Source organism: Alligator sinensis, unplaced genomic scaffold (genome assembly GCF_000455745.1).
Source record: "Alligator sinensis unplaced genomic scaffold, ASM45574v1 scaffold628_1, whole genome shotgun sequence".
Lineage (NCBI taxonomy): Eukaryota > Metazoa > Chordata > Crocodylia > Alligatoridae > Alligator > Alligator sinensis.
Window position 1 is genome coordinate 1630803 of NW_005841873.1, and position 19498 is coordinate 1650300.

At 38.8% G+C, this 19498-nt stretch overlaps 1 protein-coding gene across 1 annotated transcript in view; it reads right to left on the bottom strand.

Annotated features, from left to right (window-relative positions):
* Nucleotides 1-1005: 1005 nt before the first annotated feature.
* Nucleotides 1006-19498, bottom strand: part of SFSWAP (splicing factor SWAP) — a 98221-nt gene continuing 79728 nt past the window's right edge. The window contains 5 exon segments of the mRNA XM_025195655.1: nt 1006-2683; nt 6142-6214; nt 6923-7093; nt 11476-11601; nt 12839-12994. Coding sequence (XP_025051440.1) covers nt 2618-2683; nt 6142-6214; nt 6923-7093; nt 11476-11601; nt 12839-12994 — 592 coding nt within the window. The 3' untranslated portion in view covers nt 1006-2617.

Below are 19498 nucleotides of genomic sequence, written 5' to 3' on the forward strand. Positions count from 1 at the left end.
ATCAGCCTCCCCAAACGTGGGATTTTATGTTGCCCCAGGTTTGCCCCTTGCACCTTGGATAAAAGAAAAACTTGTGTTGGAGCTACCAATCCTTACGGTTCTTTATAGTCTAGTCACACACTGACCAAGTCTTGAATAAGAATAGATTTTGCCACAGGTATTTCTCTAACAAAGCTTTGAGAAGTGAACCCATTCTCTCCTCCTGCTCGAAACTTAAAAAGCCCTGAACGGCTAAAAGAAAAGAGGGGCGATTATGAAGTTGATGGATAGACTTTCCTACATGGCATTCATTTCTTTGTGACAAAGACGCCAACTAGACAAGCTGCTGAACGGGCGATGCGATGTAAAAGGCTGTGGCACTAACCAGACAGAGAATTTGAGAATTTCCAATCACGCATCCATGCGCTATTCAAGGCAACCAATTCTTGCTTTAGTTCACTGAAAGCATTAGTGAAATAAGAATGGCATCTTAGAACCATGGAAATCGAAATAAAAACATTAGTTATTCCACCTTCCTTAAGTCAGTCATCCTGGTCATACTAACAAAGATCCTAAGGATGGAAACATACGGGTCACTACCTGTGGAAAAAATCCTAGGCCTTCATCACTAGTAAAAGAAAAATCAGTCTTGCAAACCAGCCCAAAACATTTGATGGTGCATCTAGTTCTCATAGACGTATTTCATGCTAGCAATTTGGCAACTATTTTCTCATTTGGCATCAGTTTGTTTTGCCTGAACAAAATCTGAGAGGTAGGCAGTAGCACCCAAACTCCAACCTCATTCTGCCCAAACTAGCACCAAGCTTTACAATATTCAAGTTCAAGCTTTACTTCTTCAAAATTCCTACTGAGTTCTGCACCCCTGGTTCAGAGACCACCTCTTTATCATGGCGGTAAAGTAGAAGCTCTTATTTCCACGAGTGTCCCCAAGCTGTGGTATTCCCTATTTAGCATATTAATAATGCATTTTTATGGTTCCAATTGTAGCATCCTTTTATAGAGAAATCAAAATGAGTGAAATCCATTCATGCGCATAAGTTGTCCTTTAATTCTCAATATTCAACACTGTCAATTTGTACAAAAGGCCAAAGCATCCAACTACCCCAGTGCATTTTTGGAAAGCCAACCTCTAGAAAGTCAGGTTCATTTAAAGATATTTCAAACGGAATATGTGAACAAGGGCATTCAACACCTTTGAAAATCTCAGCCTATTTTTCTTCTCTCTCATACCCTCACCTCTGTTATTGATAGTTCCTTGAAGACATTTTTGAAAAAAGCAATACATCATAGATTAGCTTCGCCCACTCTCCAGTATCGGCTCAGACTAAAACACAATGAAACAATGGTGATAAGCCACTGTCCCAAAAGCTTCACTAAAACATTATCTTCCATGTACCGATTGAACCAAAGAACCTTCCTCTTCTGCCTATTATGACATTGACTGTGCTGTACTTTATTATTAAGACATGCCTCCTTTTTAAGTCCTAATCCCTCTAATATAGAGCTCACAGAAACTCATTTTAGAGGTTTATGTAACAATTGTATAATGACACAGCTCAGTCATAATCTAAGGGAAAAGGACCATTGTCTTTAATTGTTATCTTTTCAGTTATTGCTTTCTGTAGCCACTTTCAATCAGCTTTCAGAATGCTTCCATTCCATTTTTAAAAGATTATTTAAACGGTCTCACTAAACTGTGTAGAATGCAAAACAAATGGCCTTGTAATTATATCGAGTTCATACGCTTGCAAAAAGCATAACTGGCATTTGTCATTGACAGTTTACAAAGGCAGGATAGCATGTCTCCAGACTTTCAAGTTCATTGTTCTAACAGCATGAAAAATGTTAAATTAAAAGATTCTTGAATCTCTGGAAAAGATGAGTCTATTGAACAATTGTAAAAAAAACTTACTGGCTTTTCAGCAGATGTGACTGGAGAGTGCTGCATATTAAGGAAAAGGGGCTGTGACTCCAACACACTTCAAAGAGACTGCACTGCAAACAGTCAGAGCACCAGCTTAATAATGGACAGAAAATTCTGCGGTCCATGCACAAACCTGTCTGCTGAGCAACAAGTGTGCTTAGATCATTTGATGCATGGAGGAAGATGAAAGGTGTTTTTCAGCAACAACACTGCCTGAGAGATTAGTGTAAAAGGAAGAACAGTTAAAAAAATTAAAGAAATAGAAATCTAACAGCAAAAGAAAGTTGCTCATAAAAAAAAAAATTAAGGAACCTACACAAAGTGGGTAGCTAATAAAAGGTTTCTCTCCTTTTTATTGTGTAATACTTTATCACAGAAACATGATACTATTTACAAATATACAGATTGAGACTGCTGGTCATAAAATGTTACTGGAGAAGTAATCAAAAATCAATTTACAAAACCCAGAAGCTGTCCAAAGAGAGATTCTGGCTGGAAAAAAAAAAAAAAAAAATATCAGTGAAGTTCCAATGGGCCAGTTCTGTACAGAAAGGTTTTTAGCTCCTTTAAGATCTGATCAGATCAGAATGAATTGCAACCACGTGAGCTAAGCTCAGTTGGACACTTGAGACGAGGCAGTTTTTCAGATTGTTCCTTTCCATATCAATCTCTTGATGGTCAAATCACCAGGTCTCAGGAGGCACTGGTCGGGATGTTTTTGGAAGCTGCAAGCATCGCTCTCACTTTGGCCATGAGATCCTGCAGGAAATGGGAAAAATGGGCAGAAGTTTTCGTTTTTAACTGTATCCTTCATGAAATACTGCAATATGTACAATACTTTAATTTCAGTGCTTACTATTAGCTTTACATTACTCAAAGCTATTTCATATTTATGCTCAGAAATGTTTTGAGTTACTCAGCAATGCAGCACAATGACTTTTCACATGTTACTGAACTCCAACATGATTTCAGGACAAGGGATATGGTCCCAAATACTAGCACGGTATGCATCAGTTCCTGGGTAACTAGAAATCACCAAGGAGGTTAAAAAAAGAGGCATCAAAACCCTGGCTGGAGTTTAGACAACATCTTTCACACTAAGACCCCTTTGATGGAACCTGGACATGCTTATCATCAAATAGCTCAGACTGCACTGGGGAAGGGCCCTCTATATGTACACAAGCAAAGCTGAGTGTGGCAGCAGGGAAGCAAGAGTCTATCTTGTTTTCAGTTTTATGATGCTGTAGGAACAAGGCCCCTTACCAAAAACTACAGTGAAGGGGTCTCAAACATACAGGTGGGCAGTTCCAGTGGGTGACTGGATTTCAGTGTGTAGTACAACTGAAATCTGGTACATCGGTCAGCAGCACAACTGACAGTAAATGAGCAGAATGAAATTTCACTCTAAAAATCTCAGTAGGAAAGGGAAGCAAAAGCCGTTGAGAAGAAGTATTTGAGGTCAGTGTGCGGAAAGAATGGAATCCTGGCTCTGAACATGCACAATAAATGCGATGGAGCAATTACAAAGAGCAGCCCGAGCATGAGATCAGATTTCCACAATATTCGAGTTCCAGCAGCCCCCGCTCAGAAGACTGAGACAAGCCTGCAGAAATTCAAGTTGGCCTCCAGGACAGGTATTTTAAACAAGGAGTAGGGATGGTTTTTGCACAGGAGAAACAAAAATAAATGCACCCCATCTGAAAGAAACAAAGAGAACCGGGAACATTTTCTTAGTGGAGCACTATACATGAAGGCGTGATACCATTAATGTCAGCCAATAGGGTTACATATTACATGTGGGAATCGTGAGATGTGCATGAAGCAAATATAATTGTCTGAGGAAATCTTTGCAAATCCTGGAGCCATAACCTGTGAGAAAAATCACAAGTCATTTTAAGGGTTTATTATCCTGTGTGTAGTAGCAAGGCCTCACAAATCAAGAAGAATTTCCGTGGAAGCCAGAATGAGCGAGTAGGAGCCGCCACTCAGTGTCACAGCACTTAATTCCATTTTGACAGGATCCAGAAACAACACATGACAAAGGAAATGTAATTTTATGTAAGCTGCACCTGGCGGTTTCTGTGCCGCCCGATTACAACAAAATATAAAAAATGCTGTTGAATAATGAATGCCAAATTACTAACAATATTTACTTTAAAAGCATAATACTTCCCTCATTGTAATGCGCAACAAAACCATACTTAGCTCTTGTAAAGCATTTGCCAGCTGTAGACCTCAAGTCACTTTATGAAGGAGACCTGTATCATTAACTCCATTTTACAGACAGGAAAACAGACAAAGGGGGGCGTACTCACCATTGGAAGGAAACCCATCACAGCAGTAGCAGAGTCAATGCTAAGCACTAAGGAAATTATCTTACTGGGGACTGAGAAATTTGGACCCCCGAGAGTGATCTATACAGGGTAAACCAGACTGAAAGTCTTATGCATCCCCCACCCCCCTCTTTTTTAAACCAGTAGTTAAATTCTGTATTTCAGCACAAGGCTGGAGTTGCCAGAGGCATTTGAACCTACTACAACCGAGGGGCCCAGGTCAAAAGCTAATATGTGCTTGGAGCAAAATGACAAGTACTGAGTACACCACATACCATAAGGAAAATGGTCTATCCAGGACCTGCTTGTAACAACAATTAAACCTACGCTTCAAATATGCTTTTCTAATTGCCCGATATTTAATCTACTCCAAGGACCATGATGTCCCTCACAGTCTCTCTCTGGTTGCTTTATTTTTTATTCCTGTTCCTAGTGTCTTCCTACAGGAAAAAGCAAAAGAAGTTATTTTGGAAGAAGGTTCTTCTGACAAAGCCAGCGATGGGAAAGGCCCTAGCCACTTATGTACAAAGGAATTATATTCACAAAGAGGCTAATTTTCTGGTAGACTCATCAATTTCTACACAATGGGAAAGAAAAACAGAGCAAAAGTCCAGGGGTGAATTTTTCTACAGCAATTACACTTTTTGAAAAATGACAAGAGTCATGGTTAGGGCATAATCTTCTCTCTCAAACCTGACACACAATCCAAAGTTAAATACACATTTAAAAACAAAGCGGATGAGAATTTTTGAAAGCAAAACCATGGCTTTTTAAATGCATATAAAAATTTTAGCATAGGTTATTTTTTGAATAAGTGGTATGAAGGAAACTGAATGCATTAAAGAGCATTACAATCACTACTTTGGTTAGCTTACCAAGCAAGCATTTAATAAATGCTCATGGGGTTACAATCCTGCAGTGATTCAAAGCAACCAAATACACTTCTAGATTATGTTTAAACAGCACATCAGTCTTGCTACAGCTATTTACAAACATAGGCTTTGTTGTACCACTGCGGGTACAACTTACTACACTGCACCCCCTAGTTCAATCTACTGCTAACTTCCCTGCTACATCCAAGCACAGAAACTGCGGTGATCTTACTGTTGCAAAGAATTGCTCATCCTGATGGCAGTACATTTTTGGAGGGTGTTACAAACTTAACTGTTGTCCCTACCCTGAGTAGGCAGTAAATAAATGAAGCAATTTCTAGAAAGAGCCTTTTCTAACACTATTTTTTACCAACTCTTGGGCCTGGTTAAGCTCTGCTCACCAAGACAAATGTTTGAGCAAATATAAAGAGTAACTAGCACACAACAAGCCGCTCTGCTCTGAGAAGCAGCTTGATGTCTGTGTTTGTATTTCAGCAACATGCTTATCAAAATGCGCTTTTTAAAAGAAAACAAAAAAGTTATTTTGCCCCCAACTGCCAGCCCCGCAATTGTAACCTGGCACCAAGCTGAGTTTTATTTTTTTAAACACCACCAGCATAGAAGATGCTGCAGGGCAAAGTAGGCTCTTAGTAATGCATGCCATTTAGGTGACTAATGGGCTGATGCAGGTGTCAAAGACAGCGTATTTTGGACTACTTTATCTTTACTATTGGTTATTGTTCATGGTAAGGAAAGAAATCGGCTTGACTTTCCGAGGCCAGAGAAGCAAGGAAGGAAGGAAGCAAGCATTGCAGGGAAAGAAGCTGCAGAAAGCTAGAGTTTCTTCTAAACTGAAGAAATGTAATATTCAGAATAACAGTGAACATGGATCCTCACTATATTTAAAACTCAACCTTGTGTCAGCAAAAAACCCCCAACAACTTAATGGAGCACGATACAGAAGTAAAAACACTTCATTAGGCAACACTGAAGGGATTTCTGGAATTCATACCTGAGTTATTTTACTTTGCACTGAAGACACAATTGCAGAAGAGATCTGGCCATCTTTTTCCTGAGAAACTCCCCTAAAGACAAAAACACAAGAATTAGAAGTTTCCCCAATGCATTTTTAAAATCTAGATCAAGTGATTGTTCCATTTCCTTTGGTGTACCAGCCTCACTGCACTTGCAGTGCAGACATGCCCTCAACTCCAGGCAGATCTTTAAGCCAAAAGGACACTGTCTCATGTGGCTCAGACCAAGGCTATAATGGGACTAGGGTAATGAAATCACTAATGAAGCAGACTCAGCTGAGGAAAAAAAATATATATAAAAAAAAAAATCAATGCATACAAAGTTCTTATTTTGGCAATTTTGACCACATTTTCACGGTCATAGCCAGGTTTTGGAAGGGTCCATCGTACTACTGATGCTAAAGGTGTTATTGAGAATCATTCTGGAAGGAGAGCACAATCCCTGGGTTTCCTTCGCATTAATCTCTCAAATTCAACACAGCTTTTTTTTTCCTCTGGACAATCTTCTGTAACTTGTCTTTTGACTGGAACATTAAGTTTGGCTTTTGAAACATTTTCAGTTGTTGTTATTTGACCCAAAGAATACCAGTGAGCTCTCCAATAATCTCAGGTCACCAGCACAAATGGTTTCCACCTTTGTACACAGTCCTATCTTCCCGGTGCCCTGAGTATTTTTCATTATAAATCCCTGTTCGAAACACACATTCATGGTCAAAAGCGGTCAGGACTTTCAAATGACATAGTGAGAGAGAAAGTTACCTGGAGCGTTCCTGGCTGGATTCCCTACTCTCCACAGGAGAGATGCTAGTTGAATGTACGGAGTTTTTGTGTGTCGACTGTTTGCTTGGTGACATGGACGGCGAGTGAGATCTAGCTTTGGACTTAGTACGTGATCTAGACCGCCTCTTCTTCTTCTTTTCATGGGGACTTCTGAAAAAAGTTTATTGGAGATGATTAAAGTGTTTTAAGTTTTTTGTTTTTTTAAAAAAACCCCCAGCTAAGTAGGAGCGATGTTAGACATTTCTAAAGGATTTTCAAGCCCCCTTTAACATACTTGTTCAAAGCCTCCTGCATGATGAGTAAGTGCTTTAACAGCCATGCACTAAATCACTGTTTGCATGATAGCGTGGAGAAAAGCATCCCCAAAGCAGACCTTCCTATGTATGGACCCTTTAAATTATCCGATTTTCACATTTCAATCCGAGAACTAGGTACAAAGATTACTTGCTCCTTGCTTTATGTCAGAAGAATGCTGGAATTCAGCTATTGGCCAATACTCGATACTTTGAACAGACTTTGAAAGAAGAGGCAAAAAAACTCCAGTGACACAATAACCTGACTATGGGGAATTTTCATCCCCCCTCTTTTTAAGTCATCAGCTTTATGATCAGATGCACAAGGGTTTATATTCACAATTCTCACCAATAAGTCAACGCCTAGGGGTTACTTTTTAAACAAATTATTTCTGCAACCAAAACTCTGGTATGACGATCTTAAAAAATTACAACCAAGTTCCTGCATAATAGTCGCACAATCCTATCCAAAGCAGCATGCCTCAGACTGCTGTGGGTAGATAAGGCCACTTTATACATGCACAATATATACAAGATATATAAGATACAAGAACAGGAGCAAGGCACTTAAAGGACACACAAAATTATTTTTATTGTTGATGAAACAAGGGGACAACAAACGTATTCTGAAACGATATCTAGCATTCAACTGGAGCGCATGAATTCTACTAGCAACACTGCAGACCGAGTTGTGGAGATCCTTATATCTGGTTATAAACTTAGTCAGTAAATCACAAGGAAGTAAAACTGAAGTTGCTCTAATTAGGATTACTGAATCACCTTCATGCAATAATTCAATGTGTTCAGGCCCCTGCAGCCTGCTGGGTCTTTTTCTATTTTTAAACCTTACAGCAAAGCAAATTTACCCTACACTCTTAACAGTTACAATCTACTGGCTGAAGGTAGGATTTTTGGACGCTGCTTTGTTGCAGTGTATCCAGACTGGTGAAGACTAACACTGGGCTACTAAACAGAAACTCCCATGGAAAATGAAATAAGAAGCTAAAAAAATTCTTCCTTCTTGCTCATTTACAACGAGCAGTTATTAGCAGCCAAAGGTCAATTCAGGAGTCAGCAAAATAAATTGTTCTTATACAAACAGTCTTTTGTCTGTATAGTATTTAACTCATTAAATAAAAGTAAATTCAAAATACTACAAAACGTAAGGAACACAGGGTAAATATAAATAAAATATTGCAAAAAAATTACTGTGCATCTCTGAAGCTTAAGATTTCTCCCACAGATTTCACTGCTCAAATACTAAACTTTATGATTACAAAAATCTTTCACGTGTAGTTGAATTTTAAGAGAGAAAAAAAGCATTACTCACAACAACAACAACAAAAATTACTTACGGCTGCTATGTGTAAATGAACATCACAAATTCAAATGCCAAATACCCTTCCTAGTCTCATAACAAGCTAAGCCATGAGATCTCATACACCTTGACTGGTTAGTTGTGTCTCATAGTTGTTAAGTTTCAGCATATTTTTATGCTGTAACGATTCTTAAAAAATATAAAGAAGTATTTCATAAGAAGCCTTGTTCAAAAATGTTACGCTTTGAAATTTGAACCAAAATGTGAATTTGTAAATAAGAAGCCAAATACCATCATACTGACCACAATTGCTCAACATTTCACAATTCATAATTTACTTTTCACCTGTTTCGCGAACAAATTATAATTTAAAAAACTTCCGGAAACAAAAGGTCAGGGTGAAAGCATTGCTAATACGTTTAAACAGAAGCCAATCTTTGTGTCGTGCTTTGATATTAAAACACTTCGACTGATTTGGACATATACTATTTAAAATTTTTTGTCCTGGGGTAATTGTCATTGGCAATTCTGACAGGTAAGACAGGAAGATGAACTGTACTGGAAAACTGTAATCAAATTTACTCTGGGAAGTATGTCACACATCTAAACAGCTAGTCAGTAATATGGCAGGACAAAAAGTAGCATTCAGGCCCCTAAAACTGACATTTTCTATTAAAAAACAACCTTACAAGCCAGCCTTTGCTTGCATTTCCCACCACCCATCTCACTAAATCTTAGATGACTTGCACCTCTCAGAACTGGCTGCATAATCCAAAACTCTCCCCCATCAGATGTCCTAAGAACAAATCTAAGCATTTTAAACACACCCTCTCTTGTACAACAATCCTGGCTATTCAACATTTTCACTGATAACGTCCTTGTCCTGGACTTGAATCTAGTTAGAGCACTGCACTGTTTCTATTTGCCTAACACGTTCTTCCAGTCCTCCTCATATTTTTTCAAAGTCACCCTTCACATTCGAAGTAAGAGAAATACACATCAGCATCATCCACTCAGATAAAAGATTGGGTAAACAGATGAGCTTTTTAATTGAGTCTTGAAGACAATGAAGCTCTGCTTCCGTCACACGATTAGGGATAATGAGTTCCAGAGCCGAGATGCATACATAAAAAATTCTCTGCCCCCAGCAGCCACACATCTACCTGCAAAGTTAATTGCCTGTGCAACATGGAGCACTGACGCAATGGGATTTTTTTGTGACATGAGGCCATAAATATGAAAAACTAAGGAGCCAGTACCCATGCCTACAATGCAGAGGATGAAGAAAGTTAACAGCATGGATTCCATAGGCTTTTTAATTCTTGATACATAGGAAGAGTACAAGGCAGACAGCACTCCTCAAACTAGATGCACAGCTGCCAAACAACAATAAAGAAAAAAAAAAGTGGTTTTTTTTTAAATTTTAATCAGCAGTGAATAGTACAGGATGGTACTTCATTTAACTAGCCATAGGCAACAAGGAAAACACTATACTACTTTTTCAACACACAAGAGCAGATTTAGGGCTAAATCTTTAGAAAGAAGCAGGTAAACCTGTTGCATGTACAGTTTTATTGAAGTTACCCCATTACATGCATGCCAACCTGGCTTTTTATCCACCCAGGCAGGTGTGCACACCTAAACTGACTGGAGGTTGCAAAATCATATTAGCAAAGTGAAATTAAAGATACAAAGAGTGGCCACCTAACAGCTATTAAATTTTGCAAACGTGCTCTTCTACAGAGCTCTCAGCAACTTCAAATGAACTTTGTTTTTATGCGGTCTATGTGATTAAAGGCTCTTACAGACAGAAAACATCTTGTTACAACAGAAAATGCATGGTATGCACGCTTGTACGTAAAAGACAGAGAAAGTGAACTGTGTTCCAGAACAAAATCCTTTAAAAAGAGCTTTACTACCTGTTGGATTGCTGGGATAAAAAATAAAAGATCAATCAGTTCTTCATTACTGAACAGGCAATCATGAACTTAGGTTAATATAAACACAGTATATTTAAGCTTAGTAAATGTACGTTAGCATAAAAATAAATGGCTTACAACCTAGGCCCTTTTAAAAATTTATGACAAATTTAAATTAAAAAAAATACTGTCATGCATTTTGAAAAGGGCCTAGATTGTAAGTCATTTATTTTTATGCTAATGCATATTTACTAAGCTTAAATATGCTATGTTTACATAGTATCAGGATATTTTTACAATAGTAAAAAAAAGCATCTGAGAAAAATAGGTAGAGAGCACTTGCGTCTCCCAGCATTCACACAGGAACAGAAATCCATATGCCTGCTACATAAGAACCATAAGCAGGATGAGTCGCAGTGTTGTATAAGGCTAGAAGACCCAAGGGGGAGGGGTGTGCAACCCCCCCGCACTGATCATGTCACCGGTTATGATCCAGTTATACACTCAGTTATTTTACTGCAAATGGAGCGTTTCCTAATTTATATTTCATTTACTTGCTCCACGAACCCATCATGACTGGACAGCTTTCAAATACCAGCGTGGCTCTGCATTTTCCTTACACAATATCACTGTGCATCAGTGCAGGGAGGGAAGCCTAGATAGGAAGAGTATGGTAGACCCTACAGCACCAAACTGCTTCCGCTATTTGCCAGAAAAAAAGACACAGCCAAATGGCTCGGCCTAGGGAGAGATCAGAATATTCACATTTGCTGCACAGCATGCTAACTGTAAAATAACCTTTGATCACAGGTACATCCCAACTGCATGTATCCTCAAAAGTTTATTCCAGAGATCTGCACAAGCACTTGTCCTGTACAGGAAGTGCCAGTGCTTCTAATGAAAAATTCTCCGGTGTGCCCGTACTTTGGCATTCAAGGTTGAAAAGAAGCCTCAACATAACTAGTGCACAAGTTTAACCTTCTTTGCCACTGGTGCCCATACCTGGACCGTGTGCGTTTTCTACTGTTTCCAGGACTGTTACTAATGCGATAAGCAGTTGGGACACTCCTTTCCTCTCTTCGCCGTTCTGGGGAGTGGGCCCGTCTCCTGGGTGACCTTGACCGTGACCTGGGCAGAAAAATATAAATGTAAGTTTTGTTATTACTTACTTTTTATTCCTGTTGTTTCATTACTTTCATTTCAGTGGAAACCTGTTGTCACCAAACCCCACTATGGTGCCATTACAATGCCTACTTGATTTTCATATTAACACATCACATTTCTAGTCTCTAAGACTTGCCAGTGTCTTGAGTTTGTCACCCATTCAGGATAGAGCGATTTGCTTTTAACTGCCCAAAAGAGAAGCAGTTTTCTTTGGTATCATGTGCTAAGGGCAACGTAGGCATTAGCAGTTGAGGTGTGATCATAGTGCAAACAGTTACCTCTCATGGGAGACAGAGTTTGCCAGCGCTGCTATGCGCAAGTCCATTTTGGCTTAAAGCCTAGAATCTCAACGTCAGCCCTGACCTTGTCTTTCCAAATCAGCAGCGCTGTTGTGTTGCCACATCATGGAGACGTACAATTTGTGCTCAATTTATTATTTCATTTTGAAATATGCACGTTTCCTCAGATACTGACAAGTCCAGGAAATTCTGTCCCTCATGAAGCAGGGTTAATCCTAAATGTATCCAGCACTTTCACCAGTGCAAGTGACTAACAACCCATGACCAGCACCTATTTGACACTAGCACTTTCAACTTGAAATGTCTGCCCTACAAAGAGAGAAAGACAGAGCATGCCTAGTTAAGATCAGAGATCAACTGAAGAGCTCACTCGAATGTTAATGATTGTACAAATGTATGTAGAAATAAAACCTGAGCATTTTAAAGAAGAAATGCATGCAATATAAAAAAAAACTCCCTGGGGGTGGGGAACCCCTCTTTGAACAAATACCTCAGCAGCAGTTAATTCTGTTGCCATTAAGATACAAAGGCCTAATCATTTTGCTTCAAAATTTTAATTTATTTACTCAAGATATTTTATTCCACGTACTTTGAGCATCCTTTTTCCTTCAGAAACACCCAATTTTTGCAATGAACAAGATTTCTGTAAATCATTCTGTTGAATCACACTTCATACGTATACACATACACACGCATCCATGCGCGCACATACATGAGCCATTTCTCGTAACCCTATTACAATAAAAGACCTACTGAAATGAGAATCAGTTAAGTACTGTATTGCAATTTAACTGTGCTTTTTCACTTAGAAATCTGATCTTTACCAGGCCTTTCAGAAGGATTATAAAAAAGAAAAAAAAAAACAAAAAACAGATTATAAAAGTTTGGGGTCAGTCAGACACCTTGACATTTTACCAGGATTTCCCTCAAAAGAGCTCCAGCAGTCAAATCTTTTCGTTGTCGAAGCTGCCTGATAATTTTCTCGCTCTGTTGCTGCTGCCATTGATGAGCTGCTCAGACTCGGTTCCATGCTCAGTGTCCCTGTGGATGCTGTGAGTCTGTGATATGGAGGCACACACTTCACATTCAGAATAAAATGGGCTAGTTTTGGTATTAACTAGAATCCTGAAAAGGCTCAGTCCCTTAACCAAAAGCTGAACCTTAGTGAAAGCATGCTTACATGGCCCAGCCTAAAAAAGAGTCCAAACAATCAGAAAGAAAAAGGCATTAGCTAAATTTTTATGAATTTGATACGATTGTTTTGGTTCTAAAACATTTTTCAAATCACTTAAACTTGAAAAGACTCAGCCATTAGTCTTTAACTGATTTGAAGTGCCTTAGCCATCTCCTTGCAAAACATGAAATCATTATTTTAACTAGATTGCATGAGATATTCCGAAAACACTGTACTCCTTTAAATAAAGTTAATAGCATTCATGTTGTTTAACAGACTCTTTAACGTTCCATATATTATAAAGCTTGCTGCATCATTCACGTTACATTAAAGGAAGTGGAAGGATATGGATAGATACTGCCTCTACAATGAATGAATGGGTTTTGGAGTAACAGGAAATAGATACTCTTACAAGCAAGGGGTTGCTATTTTGAGGTCTTAGCCGATTTCCTGAAATTGAGACAGTAAAAATTATACGGTTACCTATTCTATTCAGCTTAGTCTAAACTAACCCTTTAGTGAAGCATCCTTCTCCTAATTACTACTCATGTTCATTAATTGGATAAGCAAAGTAGGTGGTGAAGCAGTAATCTACTACTAATGTAAAGCAGGAAGCTGATTAACACCAAACGGGGATTTAGAGTTTCCATCCTATTCAAGTTCAAAATATACATTTAAAATTTGATCTGTCTGGATAAAAGAAATAATTTGCTTTGTAACGAGTCGTCTTGCAGTCCCTTTTCTCCTCCCATGCACACACTCTGAGCATTAGCCTAGATCCTGTGCTTCCAAGATCTATTTTACAGAAATATAGATTTACTCTCATATTAATACAGTCATTATTTACATTTACTGGTCACCAACTGTGAAATTTGAAACTTCTCAGCCAGAACATCATGCGTAAAACTTCAATGCCTGACACTACATGCTACTAAACAGAGCACCACTATCAGATACAATTTACATCAAATTTGTTATGGTGCTTTGAAGTTTAGTGGGGAAAAAAGGCACCGATCAAGTGTTGACAACAGTGCAAGAAGAGGGTTCAGAATTTGTGCGCTTCCAAGGCAGAGCCAAAATTCACCCATATCTTTGTCTTAAGACTTTAACCTGAGAACCTGAGGCATTACCTGTTTAGATCTAAAACCTCCATAGAAAGCAGTGCTGCTCTAACACTATTATGGTATTCTGCATGGTCTATGGCTTTCTGAGATTTTTGCTTAGCTTTAGATTCATCTTCTCCATCTGGAATCAAAACCTTTCTATATCAAGGGCTTTTGGGGACTGATTTAGGAATACACATTTGAGAACTGTAACAACAGGAACAAGGAGTTATGCAGAGAACTCACGGTTAACACACCAAGGACTGTAATAAAACTGATACAGCTGGGTTCCCGCACATCCCTACAATTTGTATTCATTTCTGAGGAAAAGACAGCTTCAATCATACTTTCAAGCAACATAGCTAAATATACTCTGCCTGTTCTGAAATTGATAGTATTCAAACAGAACAAATTATACAGCTCAACCTGTAATGTACTCAAATACATTACAAAGTGAATTTCTTAAAAATTAAGCCTTATTAAAATGGTGCACCATGTAAATATACAAAGCTGTGCCTATAAAATGCTAAGTGTAACAAAAATATACTGCACTCTTTTATACCAACCTACTCTTTGCAATTACAATCTGCTGCACTTCTAAAATAGAACTTCACTTCTCACTTAGATTTTAAAACCTACATGAATCTTCAAAATCAACCGTTTGTCAGACAAATTTGTCCCTTGCACATAAAACAACCAAACCAAAGATCTTATACGAACTTTTCAGAGCATCTTAAACTTGCACGCAACTTCACTCCCCTCACTTGACCCTAAACTACAGTTCTTACACTACAAAATTACCCTTTGAGGAACTGTTATACCCAATGTACTTTTACAGTTATACAGTCAATAACTAGCGAGAGTGCATGATTCACACATCAAATGGAAACTCAAGTAATGCTCATTCAGAGATCCCTACACATTTTGGATTCTACCACAAAAATGAAAGTTTTCCAAATGATATAGAACATGTGCCAGTAGGTCATTATTAGTTTTTACATTTCAGAAGGCATAACTCCTTAATGACCAATTACAACATATCCTAATCAGAAGTTTTGAAAGAAGTGCGGCTTCTCTTTTGGCTGTCACAATTAATTTAAAATACCACTAGTTTAAACAGCTTTAGGCCCTAGACACAAATCTCTACTGTGTAGATATATCAAGTCTAATGAGCTATTCAGTTAGAAAGCTGTGAAAGTTTGGTAATTGTGAAAAACAGCGCACATTAGTGATACATAGTGGCTTAGTTAACAGAATCATTATTCATACTTTTTAAAGATGTTAAATCAGAAGTTTCTCTCTCCATAGTAACTATACTTCTAATCTGTTCCAAATGCCAGCTAATTATTGATGATTGCTCAACAGGGAGGAGATCTGAAGGTTAGTTTTTAAGTTAGCACAAAACAAAACGAGGTAACAAAAGTATAAAACATTCCTATTAAGTGCTCACTTGAGACATGTACAAATAAAGCAGTTCTTCAAGGTGGTGATATTAGACACTAGTACTGAATTATGTAAGCTCTAAGCAATACATGATGTCCTTTTCTTCATGTCACTGCACAAAGTTGAACATCACAAATCAAGCTTTACAAGTAGTTTAGAACATAATGCAAGAAGGAAACACTATACTTCTATTATACAAATATATCAGCAGCAGTATGCTTCATCGACACGTGTGGGTGAACAAGACAGAAGAAAGATGTGCAGGGAGCCACACTTGCTCTGTGACAATGCAACAAAACGCACTAAGCGGTACTAATGCAAAAGATCCTGACTTACCTACCAATTCAACTGCACAGGTGTTTTATTTGCTTTTAGGTCTCAGACTGTAAGTTATTTCAAGTGAGAATTTTTTTTTCAGTTGACATTAATACTGAAACATTTCCCGACATCATTTTGGCATTGTAACAGTGTTTCCATAGACTGCAAGGAAACCATTTGGCCACAGACATGACATTATAATATTGTCTTGAGACTTTTAGCTACATTCTCCTAATAGCACATTAGACCATCTTTATCGGCTTGCACTGATATCAGTTTTCTACTACAGAACTGCAGTCATACTGCCTCTCAGCACAACTAGTTAGCCTAAGCACTATGCTGTGTGGATTTAGCTACACTACTGCGAATTCAAGTAATAGCAAGCAGAGCGACACGCTGTGTCTCAGCACAGCAAGTCAGAGGTCTAGGCATGGCTTTAGCTTTATTTCTAAAATCAATGCGCTGGGATTGTCACATCTGTAACTATAAACATAATTATGGTCAAACTTGTTTCTCAACACTGCAAAATCATTCATGCAAGCCCACCAAGATGCAGTTATGCAAATCATTTAAAAGGAGGTTTATATAAAAGTACAAAGAAAGATTTGTAGTAATTTTAAGAACATTTATTTTTTTCTGAACATTTTTAAATAAAGCAGCAATGCTGACAAATGATTCTCGTCTCCTAATGCATACTTTACAGCCTAATGCTTGGCAAAGACTGGAGGCAGAAGGGTATTTTTGGATGGGAGAGGAAGTTGTTTTATTTTTCAAGGTACGAACTGTTAAATGCTCCATACAACTCGATATGGTACCGCCCTCTGTGTAACTGAACAAGCCTGAAAAACAAGGCACCTGGCCTAAAATGACAAGAGAAGCAGCCAGTGCCCTGTTCACAGTTGTCCTGATGCGTTCTGAACTGTCTCCACAAGTTCTAATTTTAGATTTTCATTGCTTTCATATGTCAAAGCTGACTGTAAGTTTTGTATGTTTTCTATGTATATTCATCTGTGGCTACACAAAACCACTGAGAACGGTGACAAAGTCATTCGCCTAATTATGAAGAGGTCTCCAAACAAGTGGTAAAGCCATGAGAATGAATCTGATGATCCCAGGCAGCTATTTGGGAGAGCTGATTTTTGGTGTTGGTTTTAGTACACACACCAGAAATCTTACTACCATGAATTAAACTATACAAACTTTTGGTGAAGGGTATCAACTTTACCAAACTTTTGCACATTAGTTCAGATGCAGAATATCTTCCCCCTGGCATGAAGTTTGAGAGCAGCCCTATAGAGCTGTAAGATAAAGTATCCACAACTTGCAACAGTCTCACTCATTATAGGCATCTAGCAAACTTTTCTGGAGAAAATCCATAGATACTTGAAGAAGGGTGGCAAAATTGCCCTGAATGTTTACTTCTCAAGCAGCTGAAGGGATCAGAACACAAGAACAAGCCTCCCTGTGTTATGTATTGTAAAGGCAATTTATCGACTGCCTCCCATTTTAAACATTTACCCTAGGATATATTCCTTTGCATGTATGAAATGCAACACACTATAAATTATATCAATGTTATATGTAGGCTTCGCCTGTAAATGAAAAGTAGGTAACATTCCTCAAATGCAAGTGAGGCAGAAATAATGACTCAACCTGCAATAAGGGTGTTTCCGCCCCCCAAGGTGTGTTCTTTACCTAGATTCAATTTTTGGTTCATACACAAGCCACACAAACTACAATGATTTTGGTCAGCAGCAGCTACTGGGGCCCCTGTATCCTTCAGTGCCCCCTGTCCCCACTCCCAAGGACACGAAGGGCAACAGAATGGCTCTGCCAATAGAGAATCCTATATGAGGTGTCATACCTGTGTGCCAAACCTGGAGTCCAACCTGAAGGCATGTACCAGGACATGTTGATTGGTAAGTGAGAGATCTGAATTCTGTGTTACTGCTCCACCTCTCTCAGGTATATGGCGTGTTACCTAAACAGGTAACTGAAAAGGCCATAAGCCTTAACACAGCTAGGGGGATCTTCCTGGATAACTTCCAAAAATCAACTTCTATACTACCCATGATCCATTTGGATAACCTTCAAAGATTCAAGTTGCCCTTAGACTCTGTTGACAAACACAAGAAAATGTGGAGGTGTTTCATCAAAAAAGACACTGCAATCAATACACCAAGGTCAGAAAACAGTGCTGGGGGATGAAGAGATTGATTTATGTGGATCTGAAGACCACATGGGGCCAGAACTTAAAAGTTTTGTGCAAAGGGCAATCCCGGTTTAGTAAAAGTAAACTACAGACTGAATAACTGGAATCTTCCCTACTTTCCCAGCCAACAAATGTGGCTACTAGGAGAGGTGGCTTCCCCAACTCATCCCTTAAAGGAGGTAGACCCTGCAAAAAGCTCAGTTGGGGGATACTATTGCCAGATGAAGTCACAGCAGCTGACATTGGTGCTATGAGGGAAGAAAGCTGGTTTCCATGTACAGAATGAAAACCGTTTCCATTTAGTTCTATGGGTGCAGTTTAAAAAAAAAAAAAAAAAAAAAAAAAAAGCCTCTCTCTGCAGGATGAAGTCTGACAGCTGCAAGGACGCTGTGGTCCTGGGAGACTAATGGGATCTCTCACCATTGTCCTTGGAGACTACCTAGAATAGGTGAAGTGATTAGGGACTGTACTAATAGACTTGCCAGGTGTGACTACCAGAATTACCTGGTCCAGTCTAGATCAGCTTTGTGTCCTGCCTAATTTTCCACAGGACTATCAGTAGGTCAGGGACGGATGGAAGGGTATGCATTCATCCCTGTGGCCATGGAATGAGGAAGTCATCCATCAGGGAGCCTACACTCATGCCGTTTTCTGGAACACTTGTGGTTTGTTATAAATTCATCTTTTAGAGAATCCCCACTTGCAAAAGACACTCTGAAGAACCAAGTCCTTAAGGCGGCACTCCTTGCTCACAGAAAAAAAAAAAATCTATGCTAATGTAGTCTGATGGGCTGCTGTAAAAATAAAGTGGATAAAGAACTGCTAGCACTATCTAGTCCAGAATGCACTGTTCACTCCCTTGCATACTGAAATAGATAAGAGTATGGTATTCTCTACTATGAATTGCTGATCCCTTAAAAACAGGTTAAAAAAAACCTTGAATACCTGGTAAATTGTCCTGGGTCTGTTTATTTATATGCAGGCTTGTGTCCTGAGAAGACTACAACTCATGAACTTTCAGCTGATTAGGATGATCCAACCCTGAACTAAGGGGTCTTGTTACCATCTCTTTGGAGGCGAGGTCTGGAAAAGGAAATTTTGCTGCACAACTGAAGTGAAATACATATGCTGATCTCAACCACCTTTCCATGAATTAAAGGTGAAGTCTGGTGCATTGCGATTCTTAGGAGATGTGTCACATCACTACATATCCTTACTGGTATTCTTGGATGGGCTTGCAGTTGATTGACAAGATCCACTTTGGTCTGAAAACTTCAGGGGGAAAGATCTGGAGTCTAATACAAATAAGCTC